General features: G+C 41.7%; 1 protein-coding gene across 3 annotated transcripts; it reads right to left on the reverse strand.

Moving 5' to 3' along the window:
* Positions 1-993: 993 nt before the first annotated feature.
* Positions 994-25577, reverse strand: LOC139909309 (lysine-specific demethylase 4A-like). 3 transcript variants are annotated; one of them, XM_071896337.2, is made up of 23 exons: positions 25455-25577; positions 23800-23961; positions 22283-22458; positions 21987-22101; positions 20813-21006; positions 20212-20261; positions 20006-20109; positions 19792-19929; positions 19314-19540; positions 16906-17069; positions 16029-16711; positions 15023-15130; positions 14706-14820; positions 14223-14398; positions 12638-12851; positions 11067-11146; positions 8504-8559; positions 7201-7309; positions 5866-6057; positions 4280-4450; positions 3700-3819; positions 3178-3270; positions 994-2993 (listed from the first exon to the last, which is right to left on the reverse strand). In XM_071896337.2, the coding sequence occupies exons 2-23, from the start codon at positions 23938-23940 to the stop codon at positions 2856-2858; spliced, it is 3564 nt and encodes a 1187-aa protein (XP_071752438.1). In that variant the 5' UTR covers positions 23941-23961; positions 25455-25577; the 3' UTR covers positions 994-2855. The 3 variants fall into 3 exon arrangements, with proteins under 3 accessions (XP_071752438.1, XP_071752439.1, XP_071752440.1); XM_071896338.2 differs by lacking the exon at positions 15023-15130; XM_071896339.2 differs by lacking the exons at positions 994-2993; positions 3178-3270; positions 3700-3819 and having other exon boundaries at positions 4286-4464.
* Positions 25578-25743: the final 166 nt, after the last annotated feature.

Here is a 25743-nt window from a genome sequence, read left to right on the forward strand (position 1 = left end):
TACAGGCACAGCGGAAGGCAATGGCCAAGAAATACAGCAATGTTTTGTGGCAGAAGACTTCTAGTGGGAACATTAAGCAGTCATCTGGCACAATAGCAACTTCTGTTGACTTTTCTGGAGTATACTTTTAAATAGTCTGGCTAGACAACACCCAACTAGGCCGCTTTGTCTTTAACAAACTAAATGTTTGCCATTAAGTTTCTCTGTAATGTGCGGTTTCACTGTAGGCCCTATATGCTTTTCTGCCAGTGTACAACAAGTATTGGCAGGCTGTGGTCTAGTAGATGCACTCAGACACTTTGGACATTGAGACACTTTAATTGTTTTATATTTATATTGTTATATTATGTATATTGCCTGCACTATTCTTATTCTAGTTTGTTTTTTAATTACCTTCTCTTTGTTCTGGTACTGTACTGTACATTGCTGCGGTGACAGCCGGATTTCCTCTAGGGGATCAATAAAGTGTATCTTTATCTTTATAACGACCAAGTTACTTTCTCCAACAAGCCAGAACATTTCACCAAACATTTCGATAACTAGGCAACACTCCAATACCGCTCCAATAAATTGTGGAGTGATATGTCTGCGTACCACACCTATATTGAAAACACACAGGAGTTCACGTAAGTAGTACCTTAGTGCACTGACGCACAGAGCTGGGAACCATCATCTAATCAAATTCCATTGGTGCTCTCCACACCTCCATGGGCACACCTGCAGGCCCTCCGGCTGGGGGAGGAAGAGATCCAGCACCAGCAGGAGGTAAACCAGCAGAAAGAAAACAACATGCAAAGTACAGAGACAGTGCAGTTATATCGTAATGGTTCTGATACAAATGGTGCCTGGATCACAATACTGTTAACCCTTGTGGTCTCTGCTCATTTCTGATGTAGTAGGCTATGATTTATCAGATTATCAGGCAATCACTACAGTCACACAGTGTAGCTTGTACTTATACAAAGCAAATAAGCAAACGAAACAGTCTTTTTTCTTACTCCAATCTTTACTCAAACAGTTGATATGTTTACAAAGAGTGTACAGAGTCAATGCTGCCCAGAGTATGGACCCAAATGAAACCAAGCACGGACAACAGGAGCCATGAAAACGTTTGATGGGCATAGCTCAAGAGGTGTCTGCACTCCAAGCCCTCCTGAGATGCCAGCTGATTTTTTTTTTATTCTCTACATAAAACACTATCTTAAAGCAGGTACAACAAGGGACTTGGACAGAGGGAGCAGGAAGGGAAAACTTGTTCTACAAGTCTGAAAATAACCCCCCTTTAGTCTAGTTAGTTAAATTGAAATTAAACTATAAACTCAGTACAACCTTCATCTCTAGGGCTAGCTTTTATCAGGCAAAGAAAACAAACAAACCCCCCAAAAAACAATCTTTCTTGCACATGCTCAGTAAAGTACCTGAACTGAAGAAGCCACTTGTCTAGATATTGGTAGATGTGCCGTGGGCCATTGAGAGGTGGGAGTTAATAAGTGCTTTTTGCTGAAAGAGGGAACTGACCCAGCTTGGCATTCACACCATCCAATCCCAACAGAGTGGCTTAAAACAAAAGAGAGTGAGCCTGAAAACTTCAACAGAACGTCTGAAAACCTATCTATATAACAAATATAAATACATCTGAGGTTTTCTAGAGATTGTTAAAGCGCAGCAAAGCCATGACAAAATGCGTTCTCAAACCCAACACAACTGGCATAAATAAAGTATAATAATAATTACAATAATAATAATCGTCACAATAAATCTGAACTTTCATACATAACCAAATTAAAAGTAGTAAGCTTGGCCCTTTGGAACTTAAGGCTTGGGCCTCTAAACCTAGTCTAGCTTGCTCCTATCTTCACAGTAGATGCACAGTAGAGACGTTGTCACACCTGCATATTGGTAAAGGTGAACTGAGAGAAATAATGCCTATGAGCCGCATACTGCAAAGCATGAAGTGAAAAGTACAGCCTAAAGGGAGGGGTTGTCAAAAGATCTGTCCCATATCTTATAGTGGTTCTCAGTGACCTTGTGACTCATTCATGGGAGTCACAAATCAACAATAACACAGTTCTTGGTGCAACATGATTTTTGATTTAAATTGATAGGTTTGATCATTATTTGATATTCAACAGCTGATTATCTCTAGGACTACAATTATGACATTTGGTGTGAAAAGGCTGACCCACGAAATCACCTTCAAGGACTTAGAAGCCCCTTTAAAACCTCCTTACTGGTAATACATACAGGCTCGGACTGGCCAACATTATTTCCGGCACTGTAAAATAACAGAGGTCAACTGATTATGTTGAACAGTCCAAAGGTAATTTGGATCAGTTAGTCTTGAGCTGAGCAACAACTTATTTATGGAACAAATATCACAGCAGCAGGAAACTGCTGTCCAGATGAAATTGTGTAAAACTGTATTTCCTTGGTGGGTAGGGTCTTTAAATATGGTGGTGGAAAAAACCTCTTGCCCCAGTTACATGGGTCCAGCCTTTTCCACATTTAATAATTTATTGGCGACTTCTTCCTGAGCAAAAAAGGAGATGGAGGAAGAAGATACCATTTACAGAGAAGAGGGGAGTGTTATGGGAGAAGGGTGTCTAACATGGTTAATCAACACACATAAAAGTCTTTTGAAGTCCCAGCCGTAGTTTATAAATATGTAGCCCGATGGGCCATGGAAGCCTTCCACATTCAGAGGGGGGTTGGTCATTCCTATCAGCAGTAGCCAGAAACACACAAGCCCGACCGGGGTATGGGCACCTGGAGATGCGGCTCTCCGGGTGTGTGGTGAGTTAATGAGGTGGAATAAAGGAGGTGGAAGGGAGGAGAAAGAAATGGAGATGGACGAGCTACTCCATGATGGCTCGGTAAATGACAGGCTCGATGTAGTCCTCTCTGTATCGAGAGTTGATGACCCGTTGCCTTTTGGAAGTTTGTTTGACCTCATTCTGTGTGAAGATCTCGAAACGCATGTCCGACGCCACCGACTGTGGGGCAAAAAACACAAAAAGACATTGGAATTAGAAATTAGTTGAACATATAATGTTAAAATTCAGTGCTATAGTAAAACACGCCTGGTACACTTCATAACATCTTTCTTTAGCATCTTTAGGACTGTTTATGATTTTTCCCCCTGATATGATTCAAATTTACAGTGAGTTTCTTAGTTACCATTCGTGACTTGACTCGTTTGGGCAGGTCCTCGTCTAGACTGTAGATGTCTTCTCTTTTGACAGTGATTTGAGACCCATCCTCAAACTCCACCTGAACACAAACACACACACAGATTAGGATAAACGATTGGAATATACATAATCAGTTTGATGAATCAGTTTTCTCCAGATTGACACCCCCTGCACAAGCCTGTATTCTAATGAATGTTCTCTATTACATGCAAATTTAAGCACTTTGACTTGCAAACTGCAATGAAGCATTCAGACATAACACAACCCATTAACTGGGTAGTAAAACCACAGTAAGCTGCAGCCAGTTGCATCGAGCCATATTTCTTTATCATAGACCACTAATCGAAGAACATAACCAAACACAGGGAGATATATATAGTATATGTATGTGTGTGTGTGTGTGTGTGTGAGAGTGTGAGTGTGAGTGTGAGAGTGAGAGAGAGAGAGTGTGAGTGAGTGAGTGAGTGAGTGAAAAAGTGAGAGAGAAGTGGCGATATGGCCACATTACCTGGTACATGGGGATGGAGTGTGACGCTACAAACTTGGCCCCATATATCAAGCCATCCGTCCAGCGCACTTGGACGACGTCACCCTCAGCAGGCGGACCGAGCCGAACGCAGTCCCGGTTCTGAAAACAACACAAACACAGGAAATACTGGCGTCAGTGGTGCACACAGGTTACATATTATATAAGAGGGGAAATGCAAACTAACCACACTGCAATCTGTGTTCTATAAATTCTTAAAAAGGAAGCTGTTGCAATTTGCTTAGAATACTGCTGTTTCCTAACCACAACATCCACATTATACACAGGTTTTCCAAGAAAAACTTCTCTCAAATGGTAGAGTTCCGTGTGAAATTTCACAAATAATGCTGTATTAACATCCTAATAATATACTATCTTAGCTTATACCTACCAGTTAAGTTTCACTCAGGTAATACATCTGTGCTTTAAGATTCATACAATTAGTGACATGCTGAGTTATTACACTGTACTTGGTAGTATCTATGATACTGTATTATGTAGTAGTGTACATTAAAGATACCCTAACAACACACAAATGATGACTTGAAGCATTTCTATTAACCTCGATGTCCTCGGGGAAGAGGTTGTCGCTGTAGGAGCCATCGTCGAACACCACCTCGTAGAAAGTAGCGTTGGTCAGCTCCGTCACCTCGCTCTGGTAGTAGCGGCCATTCTTATATTTACAGATCACCCTCTGGCCCACTGCCAACTCCCGCATGGAAGCCTTGTTGCGCTAGGGGACAGAGACTGTGGTTTACATTTAACAGCTAATCACTCAAAACTGTGTAATTGCTACATAAAGACAAAAAAAGATAAGATAGTGGCTGTAATGAATGACGCACAAGTGCATAAAGAGAACTCAGCAAGGATTAGGCTACTGTTTGACTAACACAACATTTTGTCAGTAACATGTACCCAAGAGATTATAATGCCTTGTGTGCTTAACGGTATAACATGAAAATTTACATTACAGCTGAGCTGGTTCTACAAACAAGCCAAGACCTGAAGTGTACAGATGGCTACAAAAAAAAAAAGAATGCCCCAAAGAAAATTAATTTGCATTTCAGTGAACATCAATTCTGTCTTTGCGTGTCTCCTGACAAGAACAAACAGTTTTCTGTCTCCCCTAATTAGTGAATTAAAGCAGCATGAACATCCACAAAAGGAAGAATCCCTGTGGCACTGTGGGGGCTGAGAAAATGGTTTTCCAACTTTTACTGTGCAGTGTGGCTGACTAAATCAATGCCAGAAGCTAAGATAGACCTTATGGGCAGATCCCTGCATGGCTAATTGGAGTCCTTACTTCCTAAAAGCATCTTGGCACAAAGATCATCTTTGTCCATCGGTCTGCAATAAGACACAGATCATTTTAGCACTAAGATGGGTGCAAGCAACCATCTGATAAACTGGGCAAAAAGCTCTTTATGTTCAATATCAAATGTGATTTAAAATTGTATACATCAACAATTCACATTCTGAAAAGGGTAATAAATAATGAGAACACAGTTCTTGATGTCAGTGTAATAATGTTTCACTTGCCATGGTAACTACTAAAGCAGACACAAATGGCTGGAAAAATCACATGAAAATTACTGGAACAATGGGAGTAATTGTTACTATTATAACCTTATTACATAATCAATAAAGCAGCTCTCTGAAACGCATGTTGACTACCCCCTATGGCTCAGCTCCCACTTGGTGGCATTAACCATCAGCTAGCAGGGAGCCTCTGATTTCAGGACACAGCTGAGCATCACAGGGTCCTGGCCCAGCATCGTACCATTTTGTACGCCTGACTATCTGACTATGGCTGTCTGGGCATGTTGGTCATGCCACCTCCATGAAGTAGAAATCACTGAACACTGAACAATGCTTTTTAAGACACTGGAACTGGGTTTACTCTTGAGGAAAAAAAAATCTTTCATTAGATTCCTAATGGGTGAATGTATGGAAAAATTGTGACGTGACCATTTACACACTGTTTGACACTATTGAACTGGCAGGACTACCAACACAGCGGTCAGGACAGTGTGTATACAATGAGGAAAGGTGCCATTGTGGCCAAAAATAGAAAACAGTACCCATGCAGTTGCAAGAAAGTGCACGGGCTGAAATGAGGAGGAGTAAGGCCTGTTTCCTCTGTGGTACCTCAGGTATGATGGGCGCTCTGTGTCTGTGGCAGGTGATGAAGACGATGAACGGCCAGTCGTCTGGGTGCATGAGGACACCAGCTGCCTGAGCGCAGGTGGGGTGGAAGGCCGTGGAGCAGCGCCCATGGGAGCACTGGACGCAGCAGCCCGTCACCTCCCTCTTCATCCTCTTCCTGCAGTACACACACTTCTACCAGAGGGAGGAAGAGAAAAATGGGAAAAAGAGAAGAGGAAGGAAATGAGGAAAGAGGCATGATAATGAGAGGGAGGAAGACAAAAAGTAGAGGATTAGTAAGAGAAAGGCAGACAGAGACATGGAGTGGGAAGAGACATTTTGGGGAAATCACACATTTCCTTTCACTACTTCATGGGTGTCTGATGTCATACCTACTTATTTAGAAGTTAAACCATTCAGGAAGGCCCTTTTGAGATCAAGACCTTCGTAACAATGGAGACAAGGCCGACTATTGTGACTGAAGTCCTAATATATTTCTAACAGATTGTTCAGTACATGACTCACATGCAAGCAGAGGTGCACCAACTGTGAGTTTCACAAAAACACTGGCATTACTCAAGTAAAAACGTTGGGTAATTGAAGGGAGCACCCACACAATGGAAAAATGCACATTTATAGCGCATGTGGGCGATTTTCTTTTTCTATTCAGATGCTGTCAGAATGTCACAGCTCCTTTATGCACTTGAAATAAACATTAAAAGCAGTCATCATTCAGAAATAGCGAAGACCAGAATGAGAAGTGAAACCTAGTAAGGACAGCCAACAGGCGCCACATGAGTTTTAGCATGACAGTGGTAAAATGTGTGTCTTCAGCTTGAACCCACAAATAGATACTATTATGGCAAAGCCCTGCTTACCAGGAATGCAATTCATGCATGGTTCAGAAGTGCCTGGCAGTGGAAAAATGCAACTGATTTGTAATGCCATGAATAAATAAGAAAGGCATTATGATGAAACTGAGATACACAAGCCAACAAACAGTTATAGGAATAATTGCCTCCAACCACACTGGAACATTGCAGCAGTGAGGTTCCGGAGAATATTAATACTGAAGTACTGAAGAATAGTATAGTGGTACCTAAGGAGGTGGACATAATATAAAAAGCCAAAAGAGAGTCAGGGGAAGTCTTATTCCAGCTGCCATTACAGTGTAAAACAGTTTAATTTCAGCACTCGGGCACTCCACGTTGAAAGGAATGTTGTGGTGCCATTTTTATATCATTTATTACCTTTGTGCTTTAGATTTTTAAAAGGTCCTCTAATCTAAATCGCTGTAGTCAAGCATACACCAGACCACTGTAACCCAGTGAGTCTTACCAGTCTGAACCTTGGCAGTGGGATCGCGCTGAGGTCAATGGGGCTGCGGTCAGTGATGTCGACGAAACGAGCCTCCAGCACAGTGAGAGCACACAGCACATGAACCCACCTATGTAACAGGAAACATGAAGTAGATTCAGGACAAAGACACAATGTCTAGGCCACAGTGTTTCTAAAAGTGTCACAGCATGTATTCCACATCCACAATGTGCTTACACATTTCACAGAAAACAACTAATGATTCTGTGCAGTCCCATGTAACGTTAGGCTACTTGGCTTGCTAGTTAATGTTAGCAAATGAACCATAAGTAAACATAGCTTAATACATACATACATACATACATACATACAGGGATACAGAGGGTGACCAAGTACCAAATAAGAGAAATACTTGAACTTTTAAGTAACTAAATCACAATTACAAAGGCAGCTACACGGGTGAGTGATACTAATTTGAATGTCAATTAGCAGTATGTGTCAGCTTTAAAAGAGGTCTGACAATCACCACTTCTGTTTGAGAGTTTTCAAAGCAATGTGAGGCAAATAAAGTTCCAAGGCCAGAATGTGGCACCCAAATTGCAGGTGCATCTGTCAAAAATTGCAAAATCATTTAATGTGACAAGGGGAACATTCTCAAAAATCATGACAACATAATTCGAACTCGGACAAACTGCATCGGCAAAGAGGAGCAGACTGTCTTTAGAGGATAATCCATAATGGAAAACACTCTACACCTGTATGGTTACCCACTGCAGCGCTTTCTGTAACCTTTTAAATCATTGCTTATTCTACTGGGTGTATTTCTGTTATCCTGGCTAAGATTATCAGTCAAATGACAATGAAAGTGTCAATACAGCAGTATAATTTTTTTTGTTCACTGGCCTACGGTGAACCAACCACTTCTTCATATCCTCCAACCATCTCTCTCTGTAATGGCTTATGACAGTAGGGAGAAGTTGTTTCCGTCTATAGGCATTTCCTGTCATTTAGACTGACATTTACTTAGTGTTCCCTACGTTCAGTGATAAGAGTGAGACCACAGGCTGTGGGTGTGTATGTAGTATAAGTGTGTGCGAGTGTGCATTTAAAAAGTGCATTTAGCTTGCGGGGGCTCGATCCACTAGATGGATTTTAACAGTGATCGACTCAAGGAAATGGCATACCCATTGAGGTCAAGGGAAACTGAATGGGGGCATGTGTATCTGTGCCCATGAAAGACATAGCCTGATGTTGTGCATTAAATAATCCTACGAATCAAAACTATATATGGTGGCTGCACTGTGCATCTACTGGCACTACTTACTTATCATTGTTGGCTCTCTGCAGAGCACCGCCTCTCAGGGAACACAGACAGCAGTCCTGGGGGAAGAAACACACAATAATTTCTGTCATTTCAGCATACTAGCTCTGGTTACGACAATGTCTTAGCTTAGGCAATATTGTGATACATGCCAAGTATGGAAGTGTGCGAGTTCTCTGTATGGATGATACCTTTCAAACTGTGAAATATTCAAATGACTGAAATGCGTCAACATATCAGACGGGTCACATGCAAAGCACCAAACATGTGCACATATTCTAAATGCAGCAATTTGTAGTTGAACAGCTACCTGCATATAGCTAATAACAAGGAAATTCCAACAACTGTTAACGTCTCAGTTTGGATGTCAGAGGTTTTGATATATGGAGTACAACTGTATATTATTTATAACTGAATCAAGAGAGCAGGACCAATGCAGTTTTCAGCCATATTAACTACAACTAGGGCAGCCATCATCTAGGGTCAACTGTGATAGAACAGCTGCCATGATCAATCTCTCTCAATAGTTTACAGATACAAGAATTTTGTGTAGTAAAGAGGAGAAAAAAATTAAGCTGTCTATAAAGTCTTGCCAGACTTGGTTTACAGCCAGAGGAACATCCTCCATATGTCGCACACTTCAACACCAATGTGTAAATAAAACAATATTCAAACATTTAGTCTGTTCAGGGTAGCAATGCCCCCTGGTGGTCAAATATGTTTGTGCCAAAATTAGACTACATCCAAGCAATTAAACAAAACAACATTTTAACATTTAGTGTATTTAGGGCGCAATGCCACCTGGTGGTCAATGCTGTTTGTGACAAAACTGGACTACATTCAAGCGATGTCTCACAACAACCTAGTGTCTGTGCTCTGAAGCAGAGAGGAATTAATTTCAACTAAAACATGATCTGTGTAATCAGTTAATCATGAGTAATGTATCAAGATACTCCTGTTCTTGACAGTGCATGCTGCGCTGCCTGAGCAAGACGGGGTTTCAGTTTCACTTTCACTATTAGGTATCGCACTACACAAAATGTGGTCACACCCAGATCCTGTGATTCACCTAAGTTCACCTCAAAACACCATGTTACCAACCATACGGTTTTTCTTCAGAGGCAAGAAACCAACACACACCACTGTCTAAATATGGAGCATAACAGCTAAGGCTATATCTTCTTATGATTGCAAAGTAATGTTTATTACAAAGATTGGGAAAAAAAGAATTCCCCTTTGTTCGAAAACAACATTCAGGGGAAGAGCAGCTGCTAAGTTCTCTCAGCATGATGCAACACTTCTGACCTCTGCTGTCAGTTTCAGCTCCAAGAGGTCCATGAAAGATGAGAACTGTCTGTGAAAAATGCATTCCAGTGACATTTAAACTATATACAGCTATATAAGCAGCACGTCTGTAGGTCTGCGCTTTGAACAGACACTCAAAGATAAACTGTTTCTGGTCTGGAGACTGGTGACTGGACTGCATTTGTATTTTATAATCAGATAATTCTTCATTTAAGGCTCTGGCAGCAGCATGAAAGTACGAGTTCAAGCCCCTGTGACACTGTGACAGCAAGCATCCGCCCTGCTGTCCTAGAGCAAGACACTGAAACCCTAGCAGCTTCAGGGTCGCTGCTCTGTAGCCGACCCTGTGGTTAAACCTCCCTGTGGAGGGGGCATACGAAATGACGAATTGGGAACAAAGTTGGGAAAAAAAACACAGTAAAAATCCCCTGACAATAACCCACATAAGATGGGAACATTCTCACTGTCAGAGAACAAAGGAAATGGTAGCATAGAGAGCAGGGTTTTGGTTTAATTCAAGAGTGATAAAAGTAGGACTGCTACAGGTGTTGTTTGTTACTTTACACTCTCTGCTCAATACAAGTGAAACTTGGTAGTGGTGGTGTGGTATACCATGGTTTCATTTCTGCTTTTAAGCACATTAAGCACTGACCTCAAAAGGTGGTCTCACAACAGGATGCACATATACTGTATACATTTGTGTCTGATAATTTATACAAGAGTGCCACTCAGCTGTGGTTGGCTGCCATAGCATGCTAGTCACACTGCTTGCCAACCAGTGAGTTGAGGCACATCAGTGGGGGTCAGGTGTGTATTCAGGTGTTACTTCATTGTTAAAACACACACACACACACCATGTGCCACGGAGGGCCAAGAGTCTGCAGGTGTTCTTTCTAACCAATCCCTACACCAGCTGTTTTCACTTGGCACACCTTCAACCAGAGAAAGGGGAACTAATCTGTGAAATCAGTTGCTGTAGTGTTTGGTTGGAATAAAAACCTGCAGACTCTCAGATCTCTCACATGGTTAAAATTCAATGTCAAGAAAATGATTACCTATACTTTAAAAAAACAAAACAAAGGTTGGTATAATTTTTATTCCATCAGGCTTTGACACTAGCAAGACTGATTAAGATTCACTGTATAACACTGATCATAATGGTGATTGTTTGTTACCAATATGATGGGCAATGTAAAATATTTGTCTCAAAGTAATTGTCCGAGCCCAATTTGAGAGGATTGGGTCTATCTTAGTAACTAACCTCAGTGGTGGCATCAGCCTCACAGCGGGCACACAGCCAGTCGTCTAGCTCTGCCTCATCTCCGGACACACCATAGCAACCTGGGCAGGAACAGGAAGGAACACGTCACACATTCCCTTCTTTTCAGGGCACACAAGCTCCGTTTCACAGCTCGGTCATGTTAGTTATGTTCTCTATTTGGCTGGTGATTTAATAGAATTGATTGGAATTGAACAGATTATAAAACTACCATAGGCCAGACTAGACCAAAATGAAATGTTTTTGCAAATGACACAGTTGCATTAAGAAAAACATGAAATATGTCAAATCAAACAGAAGTAAAATTGTCAGTGGGGGAATAATGGATCTTCATTCAACAAACTATTTATGATTAATTTCAGATAGGCCCCATGCAAATGCTGTGTAAATGCTGATAACTCAGCTGATGATTTCAGTAGAGCTGTGACTGATAGGCTGCAGGCTGATGTGTAATATAGACCCAGCTGACCATTACTGGTCAATAGTTTTCACCTGTTGAGGGAAAATATTTCCTGAATTTACAGGGTCATAGACCACACTTTTTGCATTGTAGGCCAGTTGCCGGAGGTATGCTTCAAACAGCTGACTGCATGAGGCATAGGGTATTAATGTAGACTACAGCATGTGCTTGAATTCGGTGTAGCCTAATAATAAATACATCAGTGAAAGAGAGGTAGCAATATTTATTTATTTATTTTCACAATAAGGGTTAGGGCAAAAAGTGAAATGCCTCTAATATTTTTGATGTTGTGGAGAGCAGCTTATTTTAAAAGTTTAGGCAAGACATCGGCCTCTGTCTGCAGTGGCGGATATTGCCTTCATGGTACCTGCAAACAGATACTTGAAATCTCATGACTAGTGCCAGGCTGTCATGACTGAACGACACATTGCACGTACTACTTGAATTGCGAGTATTTTCGGGAAAGCCTTGTGAAATGAGCGAATGTCTTGAATGATGACTTCAAGATATACTTAGCACTACAACATGCTTTAGGAAAACCACCCATGTACTGGCTGAATACTAAGCATGTTATTGCTGACAATTCAACACATGCCATGTTTAGTGGGGACTAAACATATAACTGAATGAGTGTGACTGACCTGGCAAAACAAAATCAATGTCAGCTTAATGTCCAAATACTGTTTTTGTAGTATTCCAAATGCTGTTCTACACATTACTATGGATTAAAATGTTGGTAAAATGGCATACTATTGCTATTATCTGAACCTCGCCATTGACAGTCCCCAAAGTCTGTAAACCGTAACTGTCTTTTTACATTCATTTGTTATCCATTTACAGCCCTTACTGATGGCTGTTTTTAATCAAAGGTTATATGATAGTACTCTGAAAAAAATTGGCCACGGGTAATTTCCATAAGAATTAGAAAAGATCTGAAGCTATGTATATGTACTGTATGTAAGCTATGTTTTAATTAAATAACCACTTAAGCGTTTCAACCTATGCCATCTTACTTGTAAGCTATCTTATAACTATGAGTTATCTGTCCATTACACATGATTACACATCATCCATTACATCAAAAGCTACTCACTGGTGTGTACGCGGACGCAGCACTGGGCACAGCTGACCAGCCGGCTGGTCCCGTCCTCTGCTAGGCGTGGGTTAGAGAGCTGTCCCTCCCCACTCTCATTTGTTTTGTTGGTGTTGGTGTTGAAACACACTTCAGGGATGAGTGGCTTGGACCACTGTATGCCCCCGTGACGGCCCTTCAGCGCCACGCTTGAACTGCCGCTACCCGACTCCGACTTAAGGCAAAAAGAGTGCAGAGGTTTATTACTATATTATGCAAAGTAAGAGGAATTCTGTTGGATCCAATCCTCAGTTTGGATTGGCTGAGATGGGACTGCATAACACTTAATCTAAATATTAATGTGCTTATGATAAAAGTAAGTTTTTAGGAACAAATGTAATAGACTCTGCCCGCCTAAGTTCCTCAGGCAAGTTGTTCAAAAGCCTAGGAGCCCTGATGGCAAAACCTGGTTACCTTTAGTCTTGAGCCTGGACACAGGTACAGTGAAAAGGTTCCTGCCTGAGGATCCCAGGCTGCACACAGGCTCATAAGGGATCAAACATTTGGAAAGATAGCTAGGGGCCAGGCCATGCAAAGCCTTAAAAGTAATCAGTAAAATCAATTCTTAAACAAACAGGCAACCAATGAAGAGATGCTAAAATTGGGGGGAGATATGGTCCAGTCTCTTAGTTCTAGTTAAAAGCCTTGCTGCAGAATTTTGAACACATTGGAGCCATTCTACCTCTTCTTGGTTAAGGCAGGTGAGGACGGCATTGCAGTATTCAAGGCAAGATGAAACACAAGCGTATAATCCTCTGTATTGTTGAAATTCAGGACAGATCTAATATCAAATTTTTCCAATGTTTCTGAGATGGAAAAAACACGACTGGACAAGTTTTTTAATATGTTGCACAAGTTCCTCAAGGCAGGCTAAATATGTTGATTTAGCGGACCAAGGCCAGGTCGAACTTGGCTGGAATGATGCTCACAGCCTATCACAAGGACTTCACTTTTGTCCAAATTTAACTGTAAAAAGTGATTTGACATCCAGTCCTTAACTTCTGTTAAACAGTTATACAGAAAGGCCAACTTGCTTAATACACTCGGCTTGACTGAGAGGTACAACATGGGTATCAGCATAACAATGGAAGAACATGCCATGCCTTCTAATCATGTGACCCATATACAAGGAAAAAAGAACTGAATTGAGCCTTGAGGCACACCACATGTGATCAAGGACTGTGAGGAGACATACTCATTCATGGACACAAGGAATTTCCTGTCAGTCAAATAGGAAGAGTACCAGTCTAGGATGCACCCTGAGATACCAACCCACTGCCTCAATCTATCAATGAGGATACAGAGCACTTGCCTGCATCGGTATTCAATAGGATATAATTTACAACCTTGACAAGGAAGTTTCAGTGCTGTGCTGCTGACGGAAACCAGACTGAATTATTTTTGCCATTAATGCCAATTATTGCTGTGGCATTGATAACCAGTCTGTCAACTGAATATAAACCCAAATGTTGGCCATATGGCAATTCAGTAATAGAACTTTATGAATGCAGAAAAGCCAGGCTGAAGCAGCCCTGTAGTTCCATACCTGGTGGTAAGTGTGGAAGAGCAGGCAGATGGAGCAGTAGGGGGCCTGCTGGCCCATGCTCTTGTTGTACTCCCTCTCTGCCTGGGGGTTATAGGGCCGACACTGCCACAGCTGGGTTAGGGGCTTGGCCCAGTCCTCTTTCTCCTCCAGCTCAAAGTCCACATCCACACACATATCTGCAGGCAGGATAGAGGGATGAAGGGCGGAAGAGGTAGAGGTAAAGGGAGTGGGGAAATGGTGGGAGAAGCATAGGGATTCAGAAGGATGGGGTGTGAAGATGAGGGAAGGGAGGGATTTGGAAGGAGATGTGAGTTGATATGAAGACAAACATTGGAAATGGAATAAATGAATAAAAGACAAGAGAACGTGAAGACAGGATGTGACATTACAGTATACAGCACTTTGTAAACGTGTACACAAAATGGCACCGCTAGATTGAGCAGCTATACCACATAATAAACTGTCAAGTGAAATACTGTGTACCGTCATCACTGTCGACCTCTCTGAGTAGAGGGTGCTGACGGGGCAGCTTACAGAGCTCTGCCTGCTGCTGCTGCTTGTTCATCACTGACTTGCAGTATGACTGCTCTTCTGACCCCTGGTGGAGCGAGAGATGTATAGCAAGAGGAAAATTCAACACAGGGAGCGTGTCTGCAAGCAATCAACATAACATCCATTCTTATTAAGTCTCCCCATGTTGAGGCATATCGGGAGCTCTGTACTGGTGTGCATGCATTTCCTGGTAAGCATCAGGCCCAATCATCCCTTTGGGAGCTTGCTCACAGCTGATAACTACTTACGTGATGATTCTGAGTGATCACCTTCATCTCATCATGCATTGCTTTTCTGATAGGAGTGATGTCTTGCAGGATGATAATGCCACTATCCACAAGGGGGGAATGGTTACTCTGTGGTTTGAACAGCATGATAAACAATTTAACATTCATGGCAGATTCTGGACTAATGTCTGAGAAAGTGTGTTCTGCCATCACCAGAAGGATCACCACCTCTAACTATTTTGTTAGCAGTGATCAGTAATGACACTGAGAAAGATGAGATTAGTATGCCAACACCATGCAAGGAAAATGCACCAGTACAGAGCCACCAACACCGTGTAAGTCACTGTTGTTTCAATTATTTTTTTTATTTATTACTTCGTTTCTTTATTACTTGCATGTGCAACAGGATTTCAAAGCAAGGAAGCAATCACGACAAGACAAAAAGAAGAATTATGAGCTCTAAATACATAGTTCATAATGAGTTTTAAGTCTGAAAATGATTATATTATATGACTAAAAACTATTAGTATTAGAGAGAAAAAGAAAGATGCATGCCCCATAGATTGTAACCTATGTGCAAACCAAAAAAGTTGCAAGCATGTGCCACTGTGCGCAGAAACCCATAAAGTTGCAAGCATGTTCCAGTGAACACAGACCCACAGAATGCCCCAGTGACCCAGCTTTATAACTGACTTTGACAGTATCACCTGCGTTGTCTCTAGTATCAGTGTCTTGTGGAGGGTATGTATGCCTATTGCAGGGGTATTCAACCGTGTACCATGGAGAGCCAAGAGCATGCAGGTTTTCGTTCCAGTTACTACAGCAGGTGATTTCACTCATTAGTGCCTCCTCTTGGGTAGATGTGCTAATCAGTGAAGTCATTTGGTGCAGTCTCTTGTTGGAAGGAAAACCTGGATACTCTCTACCCTCAACGCACACAGTTGAATACCCCTGGTCTAGTGTGTGTGTGTAGCCTATGAATATTCTGTTAGAAAATACTACAATCAAGAAAAATAAGAAGACCGACCTTTCGCTTGTTGTTCTTGGGGGCCTCCACCTCCATCTCCATCTTCCTCAACTCTTTGTGTTGTGTTTGAGTCTGGATGGAAGCAGACCTGCTGGTGGGCTCAGCTTCAGGTTTCTCCCCTTCGGACTGAGGCTCAACTGACAGTGACACTTTGGGCTTCTCCTCTTGCTGCTGCTCTCCTGGACTGTGTGCTTCTGCCTCGTTCTGCACTACTTTGGTAAGAATGATCTTTGATTCTGGCTGTGGCTCAGTTCTTTCGTGGCTTGGTGCCTGAGACTGGGACTGTACCTGCGTGTGTGACAGTGTGTGGGCCTTGTGCTGGAGATGACGGGGTTGGTGCTCTCTGGCATAGCTATGCACCTGGAGCTGTGTGTGAGGCTGCCGCTGCTTTTCCAGAGTGTAGCTGTGCACCTGAAGGGTGTCTTTTGGACTCAGAGTCCTATGGAAGAGCAGGCTGGCTACCCCCATTTTGCGGGCAGGCTGTGCTGTGGCTTCGGTCCACGTGGGTGCTACTGCTGCTGATAGATGCCCATTTCTGGCCTGGGACTGAGACGAGATCGCAGGTGCACGGGTCTTGGCATAATGAGGAGGACGTCCTATGTCACTGTTGCCTTGGGTCAAGCCCCTGTGGAACGGATCCATCAATGTGAGCTTGGTTGGCGTTACAACCAACTTTGGTGGGCCTGTAAATAAAATCAAACATCTTTATCTTTAGGAAGTGAGGAGAAACATAATCCTCAATTTTATCCAAGCTATATTCTATTCAATTTGATTTCCTTTCACCACAAAATAAGCAGTTATTATTAGAGGCTTAAAACCCTACCCTTCCAGAGAATTAGACCCACAGGAACCCAGTAAGATGCATATGTGACTATACCTTTATTTCTCCTGCAATCTTGCGATACAGTACGCAGCGGTATAAGGCTTAGCCTGGGTCGCTTCCCATACTGCTCCTCCTCCTCATCTTCATCCTTGGGAACAACCTCCTCAGGCACCTCCAGACACACCCTGTGTCTCTTGGTCTCTATCCTCTGTGTAGGGCTGAGGGTTTACCAAACAGAAACAGGGGGGAGAGGTAGCAGTTTAAAGAGAGGGCTTAATCCCATCTGCTTTGATATTTTGTTATCAGATGACTGTATAGTACATTTCCAGCATTTTTGGATTATTTAATGTAGACATTGGTTCTTTGAAAAATTGAGTGAGATATTTCACTCTAGGGAAAACGCCTCTGGGTGTGTTGACCATGGAAGCTCCAATGACATCAAGTCTGTACAAGACAGATAGGCTTGAATGTGACCAAAGTTCTAACTCCTAGCACAGTACGCACCGATAATGGTGCAGTGACGTTAGGCCAGTACAATGTAAAAAACATGATACAGGATGCCCAACTCACCACCACACAGATTTCCTGTAAGTACACACCCTTAAACAGGGTCTACAAAGTGGCCATGGCCCTGGTAAAATTGGCTCTCAGGCCCACTGAGAGCTGTAGCCAACTCCTACTGTAAACCAGAGATGTAGTTTCCATCACCCAATGTGACAAGTGCTGGTGAGATGAAGGCATTCGCTTATGAGAAGCGTGTGACACAAGCAGCTGATCACCCCAACCTAAAACGCCTTGTTCTGTCCATGTAAATGTATAAAGCGTGAACAGAACAGTGTTAAACCCATGCCCCTTGGGCAGGAAGAAAAGGTGGCTTAAAAGTACATATTTCCACAACTTTGCGAACCCAAGAGCAAACTGCATGAATGAAGGGTGAACAGAGAGCATATGTCTACTTGTATGGAGCCTTAGCAGCATGTATTAGGATGACAAGGAAAACTGAAGGTGTAAAAACAGCAGAAGAGTGTCCTAAATTGGCTTTGTATGCAGATTACGTATTATATAATATAAACCTGGAGAAGTCATTGCAGACACTCATGCATACTATTAGTAAATATGGGTTAGTGATGTGTAATTATGGTTTACCTAGTGATGAAGCTATATCTTCTGTTATTTCAGAATTCGAGGGCATAAATGCATGTAAAGAAGAACTACACCACACCGGATTCGGCTAGCTCCACTGATGGTGAAGAAAAAACAAGGCATGGAGGGAAAACCCAATACTCATCGTTATGTCTCATGGTTGTAAACCATGGAAGACGAGATCTGCGATGTGCAAAACTGGGCATCAATGCCATGCAGCTTGGTGTTAATAATGACTCAGATATCATCCATGGAAGTTGACAGATTTTTCCAGTAGCCTGGAATCTTAGCTGCTGAATGATAAATGGCAAAACATGCGCCAATATACATTCTATCAAGAAAATGTACCTTGGATCGCTGTGAATGAACTTCACATCACATACAAATGGTAAATAGCCTAGTTACATAACACTATTTACCAGTTATCCTAGGGGAAAACTGTGCCTACATCATATAACTCGTTGAGATTGGTTTGAGCATGTAAATAATGTGAGGACACAACGTGAAATCACTCTCAGGGAGAGGGACACCAGACGTTTCTCAGTGTTATCAACTCATGACTCGTCTGGCTTGCGAGGCAACATGGAAATGTGATCAGGACAGAATTAAATATTTGGAGACAGTATCACTTAATAAAATAAAATTATTGTATTTTAGTAAGTAAATTGTATTATGACTCCCTGGAAGCACAAATAAAGCAAGATTTGATCAGTGCAGGGATGTGGCTCTGTCATTACAGGGAAGAATAGATGGTTGCATATAACAGTAAAAAAGATGGAATAGAATGTTATGTAAACTTATATGGTTGGAAAAAAACAAGCATTCAAATGAAGATACTCCCACGGGCCAAAGATGGGAGAGGGCTGGTTCCCCCCAATCTAATATACTATTACTATGCAGCTCAAGCGCTAGTAAGTAATACACCAAGTAATACACACTTGGCTAAATGATGTCTGTGAAGCCAGATGGAGGCCAATAGAGGTATCCATGAGCAGTGATTCAATGCAAACAATACCTTTCACATAGGTAATCAAATAAGGCCACAAGTAACCAATAACACGTGGGCCAGAAACACTGGTGAAAGACAGCAAGAATGGCTCAGGGTAACAGGCTGACAGTATTAGTCAACAGGAGGTTGGGCCCCAGTCACTTGGCTGACATGCCCAGAGACGTTTCCAATAGAGTGAAATATCAAAAGAAGTTTCAAATAGAATCAAGATTATTAAATCGCCCTAAATATCTAATAAATGTCACCATAAGGACCCTTTCAACAAAAACAAATACACACAAGAATGCTTTTTCCACAGTACATGACCAACCTCTTCCGCTCTCCCTCCTCCCCACAGCTCTCCAGTGAGCTACTGTTGCTGCTGCTGGTGATGTCATTAAACCCCTCCCCCAGGAACTCCTTAGCCTCGGGAGTGGGCCGCGCGTGGTCGATGGGTGCCGTGTCTCGCCCTGCCATCCACTGTTCATAGCGGTCCGGCTGGAATTTCTTTACAAATACATCCATGGAAATCTTAACCATGTCTTTACGGCACGAGCACTAAAGGGGAGAAACGCACAATGGACCATGATTCATATGACAAATTTTGCAGGTCATATTGTAGCCACAAACACAAAAATTCTGTTTTAATTTTTGACATGTATTTACTTAGATTTGTATATCACTGTAGATCTGATATACATGATATAGATTGTATGAATGTACAATGGTGATGTTCTTATTGGCTAGACGGAACCTGATTCAAATTAGATAGAGCATAGTTTTCCACAATGTCATTTAATAGTGCTCACCAAAATTGATTGCTTGCCGTACTCGATCCACCTCTGGGTGGCAAAGTTGGTGGACTCCGCACAGTTGAAACCGTGGTTAAAACCAGCGTGATAGGCATAGGGGAAGGTCACCATGAACTCTCCAGCCTCCTGAGTAATCTTAAAAAAGGCAATAAAAGAATTAGTGGTCTGAGGTCATCTGTTGACAACTGTAATACAAATATTCTTGATATACCTTTTCAAATGGAATGCCATATTTCTTCAATATAGAGGGAGAGATGAGAGTCATCTTGTGCCTCAGAAAGGCCTCACAATTTTGGGCACTGCCAGGAAAGAACCCTATAAAAAGAGAGGGGGGATAGATGTTACATTGTAGATAGATATCTAGGATGATGATAAACGGTTTCACATATCTGCAGAAATATTTCTCTAGTCTCTTACCCTGAGCCAGACGCTCCATTCTCTTCCCATGCTCTGGAGGAACACAGTACCTGCAGACATTCAAATGAGTCGTCTTATTCATAACAAACTGATACTGTGCATTTATCTAACCGAATCATGGAAAACAGCATAATTTACTTAAGGCTTCAGCCTGACTTAACATATTAAGTCTACTCTGTAAATACTGATCATACCAACTGAGCAGCTCCACCTTTCCTGATGGTGGATACACACATTGTTTAAATGATGTGGCAAAGTTGCCGTCCTGACCAAATTTTACATTTTGGGATGCTAGGTTCTTCAGTTGCATGCCGTTCTCTAACACAGTTATGCTTCGTTTAGGCATGTAAAACAAATCAATTTCCAGTTGGCAGCGAAGGTTTTGCACCAATGTCCATTCCCAACAGCAGGTATTCATTACTGCAATTTCATTGGTTTCAAGCAGGAGGGAAACCAGCCTCACAATATTATTTAGAGTCATAAAACATTTTTAACTTTAAAACTTTGCACCACGATGCGACTTATGTGTTTGGGATGAGCAACCTGGGGATTAAAAGCTTGTTGTGTGTCTGACTGAAGAGAGAATAGTTTGTGTCTTTACCATGATTTCGGCTCTCCAAAGTGCAGGTAGTTGATGCTGTAGAGGTCCATGTCCTCAGTGTGCCATGCAAAGGTGGTCTTCCACATGCCAAAGTACAAGTAGGGGGTATTTACACCCTCAATGGTGATGCCACTTTCATGTTCCACAGTGTCCAGGATGGTGTTCAGGCGACAAATGTTCCACTCCTTCACTTCCTGCAGGTGTGTAGTAAATAATGAATGATCAACAGATGAGAATTGAGGAAGTGATAATCAACACCCAGGGGCGGACTGGCCATCTGAAGTAGCAGGAGTCCAGCAACACAGATACCAAAAAATGTCTAAGTCCCATGCTGTTTGGTAGTTCTGCTGTAGACTGGCTCCATAGAGGTGTGTGTGTGTGTGTGTGTGGGGATCATAAGTTCATCACATCTCATGAGTCCACCTTTCTCCCCCCACCAACTTTACTTTAACTTTACATTCTAGCTTTCATACACTGCGCTGACAATAACAGGCTGATTGTGTTGTGCATAAATTTGCGACCGAGTTGACCTAACAAATGAACATTATGCTGCATTCAAGTGCTGTTGGATAGTGGTCTGCGTGGGCCTGTTTTTTTCCAAGACCGCTCCTGCTGCTTTTTGTGCTGCACCTGCCCTCACAATTTACTGCTGCACCCACCCGCACCTGCAAGCCTTTGTACCATGGCCGGCACCAGACCACATGTGGTCCCTCATCAATGCTTTCCCACTACTTAAGCACCTTGTAACCTTGTTAAGAAAGGTGCTATATAAATAAAGCGTATTATTATTTATTATTACTGGTTCGGCTCGTTTTATACACGTTTGCCGGTTGGGTGGTGTTTGTCCGCCATGCATAAAATAACATCATTATCGACCCGCCCCGCGGATACCTCTACTGCTGGACATATCAGAATGATTTGTGTGCACAAAAAATATAAACAAGGGGGTAAATATGACAGAAAGACGGGATTTTCTATGATCCACAATATGCTTTTAATTTTTATGCCTTTTAATACATTTAATACTCTGCCCATGTCAACACCATCATAAGCAGGATTATTATCATCCCTCATGTATGGAGAATGTGAACACAAAACCTAAATATTGTCTAATATCCACTAGAGCAACAACATGCAGCTATTTATATTGACACTGATATTGATGACAACTCACAGGGTCATAGAGGCTTCCATTGACATCTGCCCCATAGATGGGAGGGTTAAATGTCACATTCTTCCAGTACTTCCTCTCCAGCTCCTCAAAGTCATCATAGTGAGGGCTGCAGAACCTACAAAAGGAATGAACAACCAGAATGAATTAGTACTGATGAGCAGCTCTAATGGACTGCCATTAAGGGTTGAAAAATGCAATTGCCAGTATTAAATTGCAAATATATAAATCAAATGATTTTCTGATAATGCAAGAAGACTTGAAAGGCTATAGATTTCTTTAATTTCTACACTTCTCACTTGTCGCTGTTGGCAATCTTGCGGAACTCCCTGACGGTCATGGACTTCTTCTGGATGTTGTACTGTGTGAAGAGGCCCGACTGGCCTGTCACCACCTGCTGAATGGGTGCCGGTATCACCAGATCATCTATATCGTCATAGGAACGTCTGGGCTTCCAGTCCTTTGGTGGGACAATCTTGAGAGGGGGAAATTGTACAGTGAGTTATTGTGTGTTTTTGTTAACATTATTTGATCAGTTTGCCACCTGCTGACGTTTCCCAGAAGTGGCATTGTATCTAAATGAAAATCAATTTAACAAAATTGCCAAGACAATTCATCAGCAAAGCTCTGGACAAAAGTACCATAATACAAATGGTCTTGGCCCAGTATTTCTGGCAGCTGGTGTAGAAATAGGTGCAACATAAAGCCTAAGTGGTGGAAAATGAGAGAACAGAAGGCTTGACGCCTCTCCAAACAATGTAAGAGAAAAGAAGAAACGGGTATAAAGGATGCACCGATCATAATCGGCTGATAGACATTCTGAATACGTCGCTGATGATAGTCCAATCACCGTTCCAACTGTCCGATCATATTATAGGTGACTTAGACTTAGACTTAGAAAACTTGAATGTCCTCCAAGAGGCAATTTGTGGTACAGCACAGAACATATAGACACCTTTAAAACACATCAAATCAAATAACATACCGGTAAACGACAATAATCCAAATCAGCTATAGCAGCCATCATAAATACCATCACAGTCCATGTAGACATTTAAAGTGCATATCGATAACTGTATACCTGAGCATATAAACCATTGAAAGCACATCAATAAACGGAAACCACAATAATCCAAAATCATCTATAGCAGCCATCATAAACATCCAGGCAGTCCAGGCAGACATTTAGAATGCACGCTGATAACTATATACCAATAATTATAATAAAAATAACTAGTGAGTATACTGCACATCCCCTATGTATCCATAGGTGTATATTGTTATTTGTGCCCATGCGTCATTTGATAGTAATTGAATATGGTCCTTTTACTTTTTTAATAGAAAACGGGCCCAACCATTCTGGCCTTGCTGTTTTTAATTTCACATTTGCCAGGAACACGGTTCAGAGACAAACCTGCTCATTTCATTCACTCCTTCCTGAACACAGCGATTTGAGAGACTGATTATTGAATTCATTCACCATTTTCAACTGTTAATAAACATTAACAGCTCACATATATTTGGATATATCTATATAATTAGAAACAGTTTAATGCATTGGACAGAGAGCATAGCCTATGCTGCCTTTTTCATGTACTACCGGTAGCAAGAGGTGAGTAAGCACCTCAGTCATCAGACACACACTGTAACAACTGTTACATGTAATAGCTATTGCATAGCTGTTTATGCTTGCTGTGTACTTTTAGATGATGTGGCACTGTTAGCAGATAGTCCAGGTAAAGAACATAATTTAAATTGTTCATCCAAAAAAAAAAAAATAAAATAAAAAAAAAATGCTTGTTGTATTAGTACTTACTTTAGCGAGGCCTGCTTTGTGTGCTCCCTGGGACTCCATGTATGCAATGTAGCGGCTGAAATTCTGGAACTCCTCAACAGTGGGGTGAAAGGTCATGATCCCCTTGGAGCCAGGGTTTTGGGAACCCAAGTCTGACGCCATCCCAAACCTCAATGGCAGCCCCTACAGATTGTGAAGGAAAGGTTGTGGCTTATTTCTACCATTTTATGTACGTTTTGATTGTGAATGGATCTCAGGTTAAACTATTTTTTCATTCAGTTATCACCCTCAGCCAAGCACCTTCTTTTTGGACTGCATCCTGCAGCTCAAAAGAGTCACATCATCAAGACCAATTGTGTAATTTCAAGTCATGTGGTTGGTAGGTCCTCCTGACCAACACAGCATTTTTGAATTCAGTAAAGACATACAATGTATGGAGCAAAAATACTGATTATTCTGCCAATGTACTTACATTCACGCACCAAAATTCAGCTTTTAAAGATATAAATATTGGTGACAAGATGCACTGACAAGCTGCTTAAATGACAAATTTCTGAATTTCCTGCATGGATTTATCATAATGTATAACTATGGCAAATGTCTGTGGATGAGCTGTTGTCGATATTATGTCAGTACAAAAATTCAGACCAGTATTGATTTCTTCTTCTATGCATCATGTAGGCCAATACATTTAAAGCATAAAATGTACATCCACTTAGTACACACAACCTCGTTGCTATCCATTTTTAACATAGCCAGTTGCATTCTAATTGGTGCAGATAAAAAAAGAAAGAAAGAAGCGGAGGCATATTCCTATGTTATGCTCCAAAGGACACAGCCCATTTGTTTTAATTAATAAAAACGGTGCGAGCTAAAGTTATGAATAGCACAGATCGATAATTATGTTATTTTATGCGTGCATAAATTAGTGTCGGTTTGCCTGTCGCGGGAAAAAAGCGATAGCCTTCCCTGATTGGTCAAGCGCAACGTCTCTTTAAAGCGTCTCTTTAACTCGGCCCGACTAGCAAACGTTAGCTCACTACCTGGCTAACTTGCTAAAGTAACGTTAGCTCATATTGCTATAATGCAATGACAGCCAACGCAGCATTAGCTAGCCAGCTAGCATAGTAGCTGCTATCGGTATTCAAGTCGCAAATACCAGTTGTCACGTACATGAACGTTCAAAGTAAACTACTAAGAGTGAGCTTGTCATCTTGTCCTAACGGCAACTCATAAGAAACACCAACGACTACTTGCAAGCTAGTTAACGTTAAGGTTTGCCCAAGATGGACTCCGACTATTTCTTGAACTACGGAATACACCCAATACCTAAACCAACTCATGGGTACAGTTGTGAGCTGTGAGGAAACTTTGATAGCTAATTTAACGTTCATATCATGACACTGGGTGGAAAAATATAATTGCGTTCTTAACAGCTTAATTGAACTTGACGTTTATCTGATAGGTAATCAAAAAACAAATGTTAACTATCATTTAAATCGCTGATGTACATTCCAGCAAATAGATTGCACCCTGCCTCCTCCATCGACGTTAGCTGTAAGCAAAGCGAAAGCAGTTACGGCTAGTTTAGCTAGCAGACTATCATTGTAAATTGTGGAGCTAACATTCTGATTAAGTGCAATTGGGAAGTGGTAACACAACTTGAACATACTGACCAACACCTCCGAAATGATTCAGAAGTTGTCCCTTGCGCTGTAAATGTCTTGATATCGATAAGAACAACAATGTGCATAAAAGAGAAAGAAGCTTGTTAACTAATGCCTCAGAGTGGACCGCTGTCCTCCATTACCACTTCTACGCATGCGCACGCATCTCGGATTTTGTTTATCACAACACGCATGGGACACGCTTAGCCAATCAGAGAACGACTTTGAATGCTTACGCCTAACCATAAAATAATACGGATATGCGGTGTATATTTAGCTTTAGCATCTATGCATAATC

This window comes from Centroberyx gerrardi, chromosome 13 (genome assembly GCF_048128805.1).
Source record: "Centroberyx gerrardi isolate f3 chromosome 13, fCenGer3.hap1.cur.20231027, whole genome shotgun sequence".
In the NCBI taxonomy this organism is placed as follows: Eukaryota; Metazoa; Chordata; class Actinopteri; order Beryciformes; family Berycidae; genus Centroberyx; species Centroberyx gerrardi.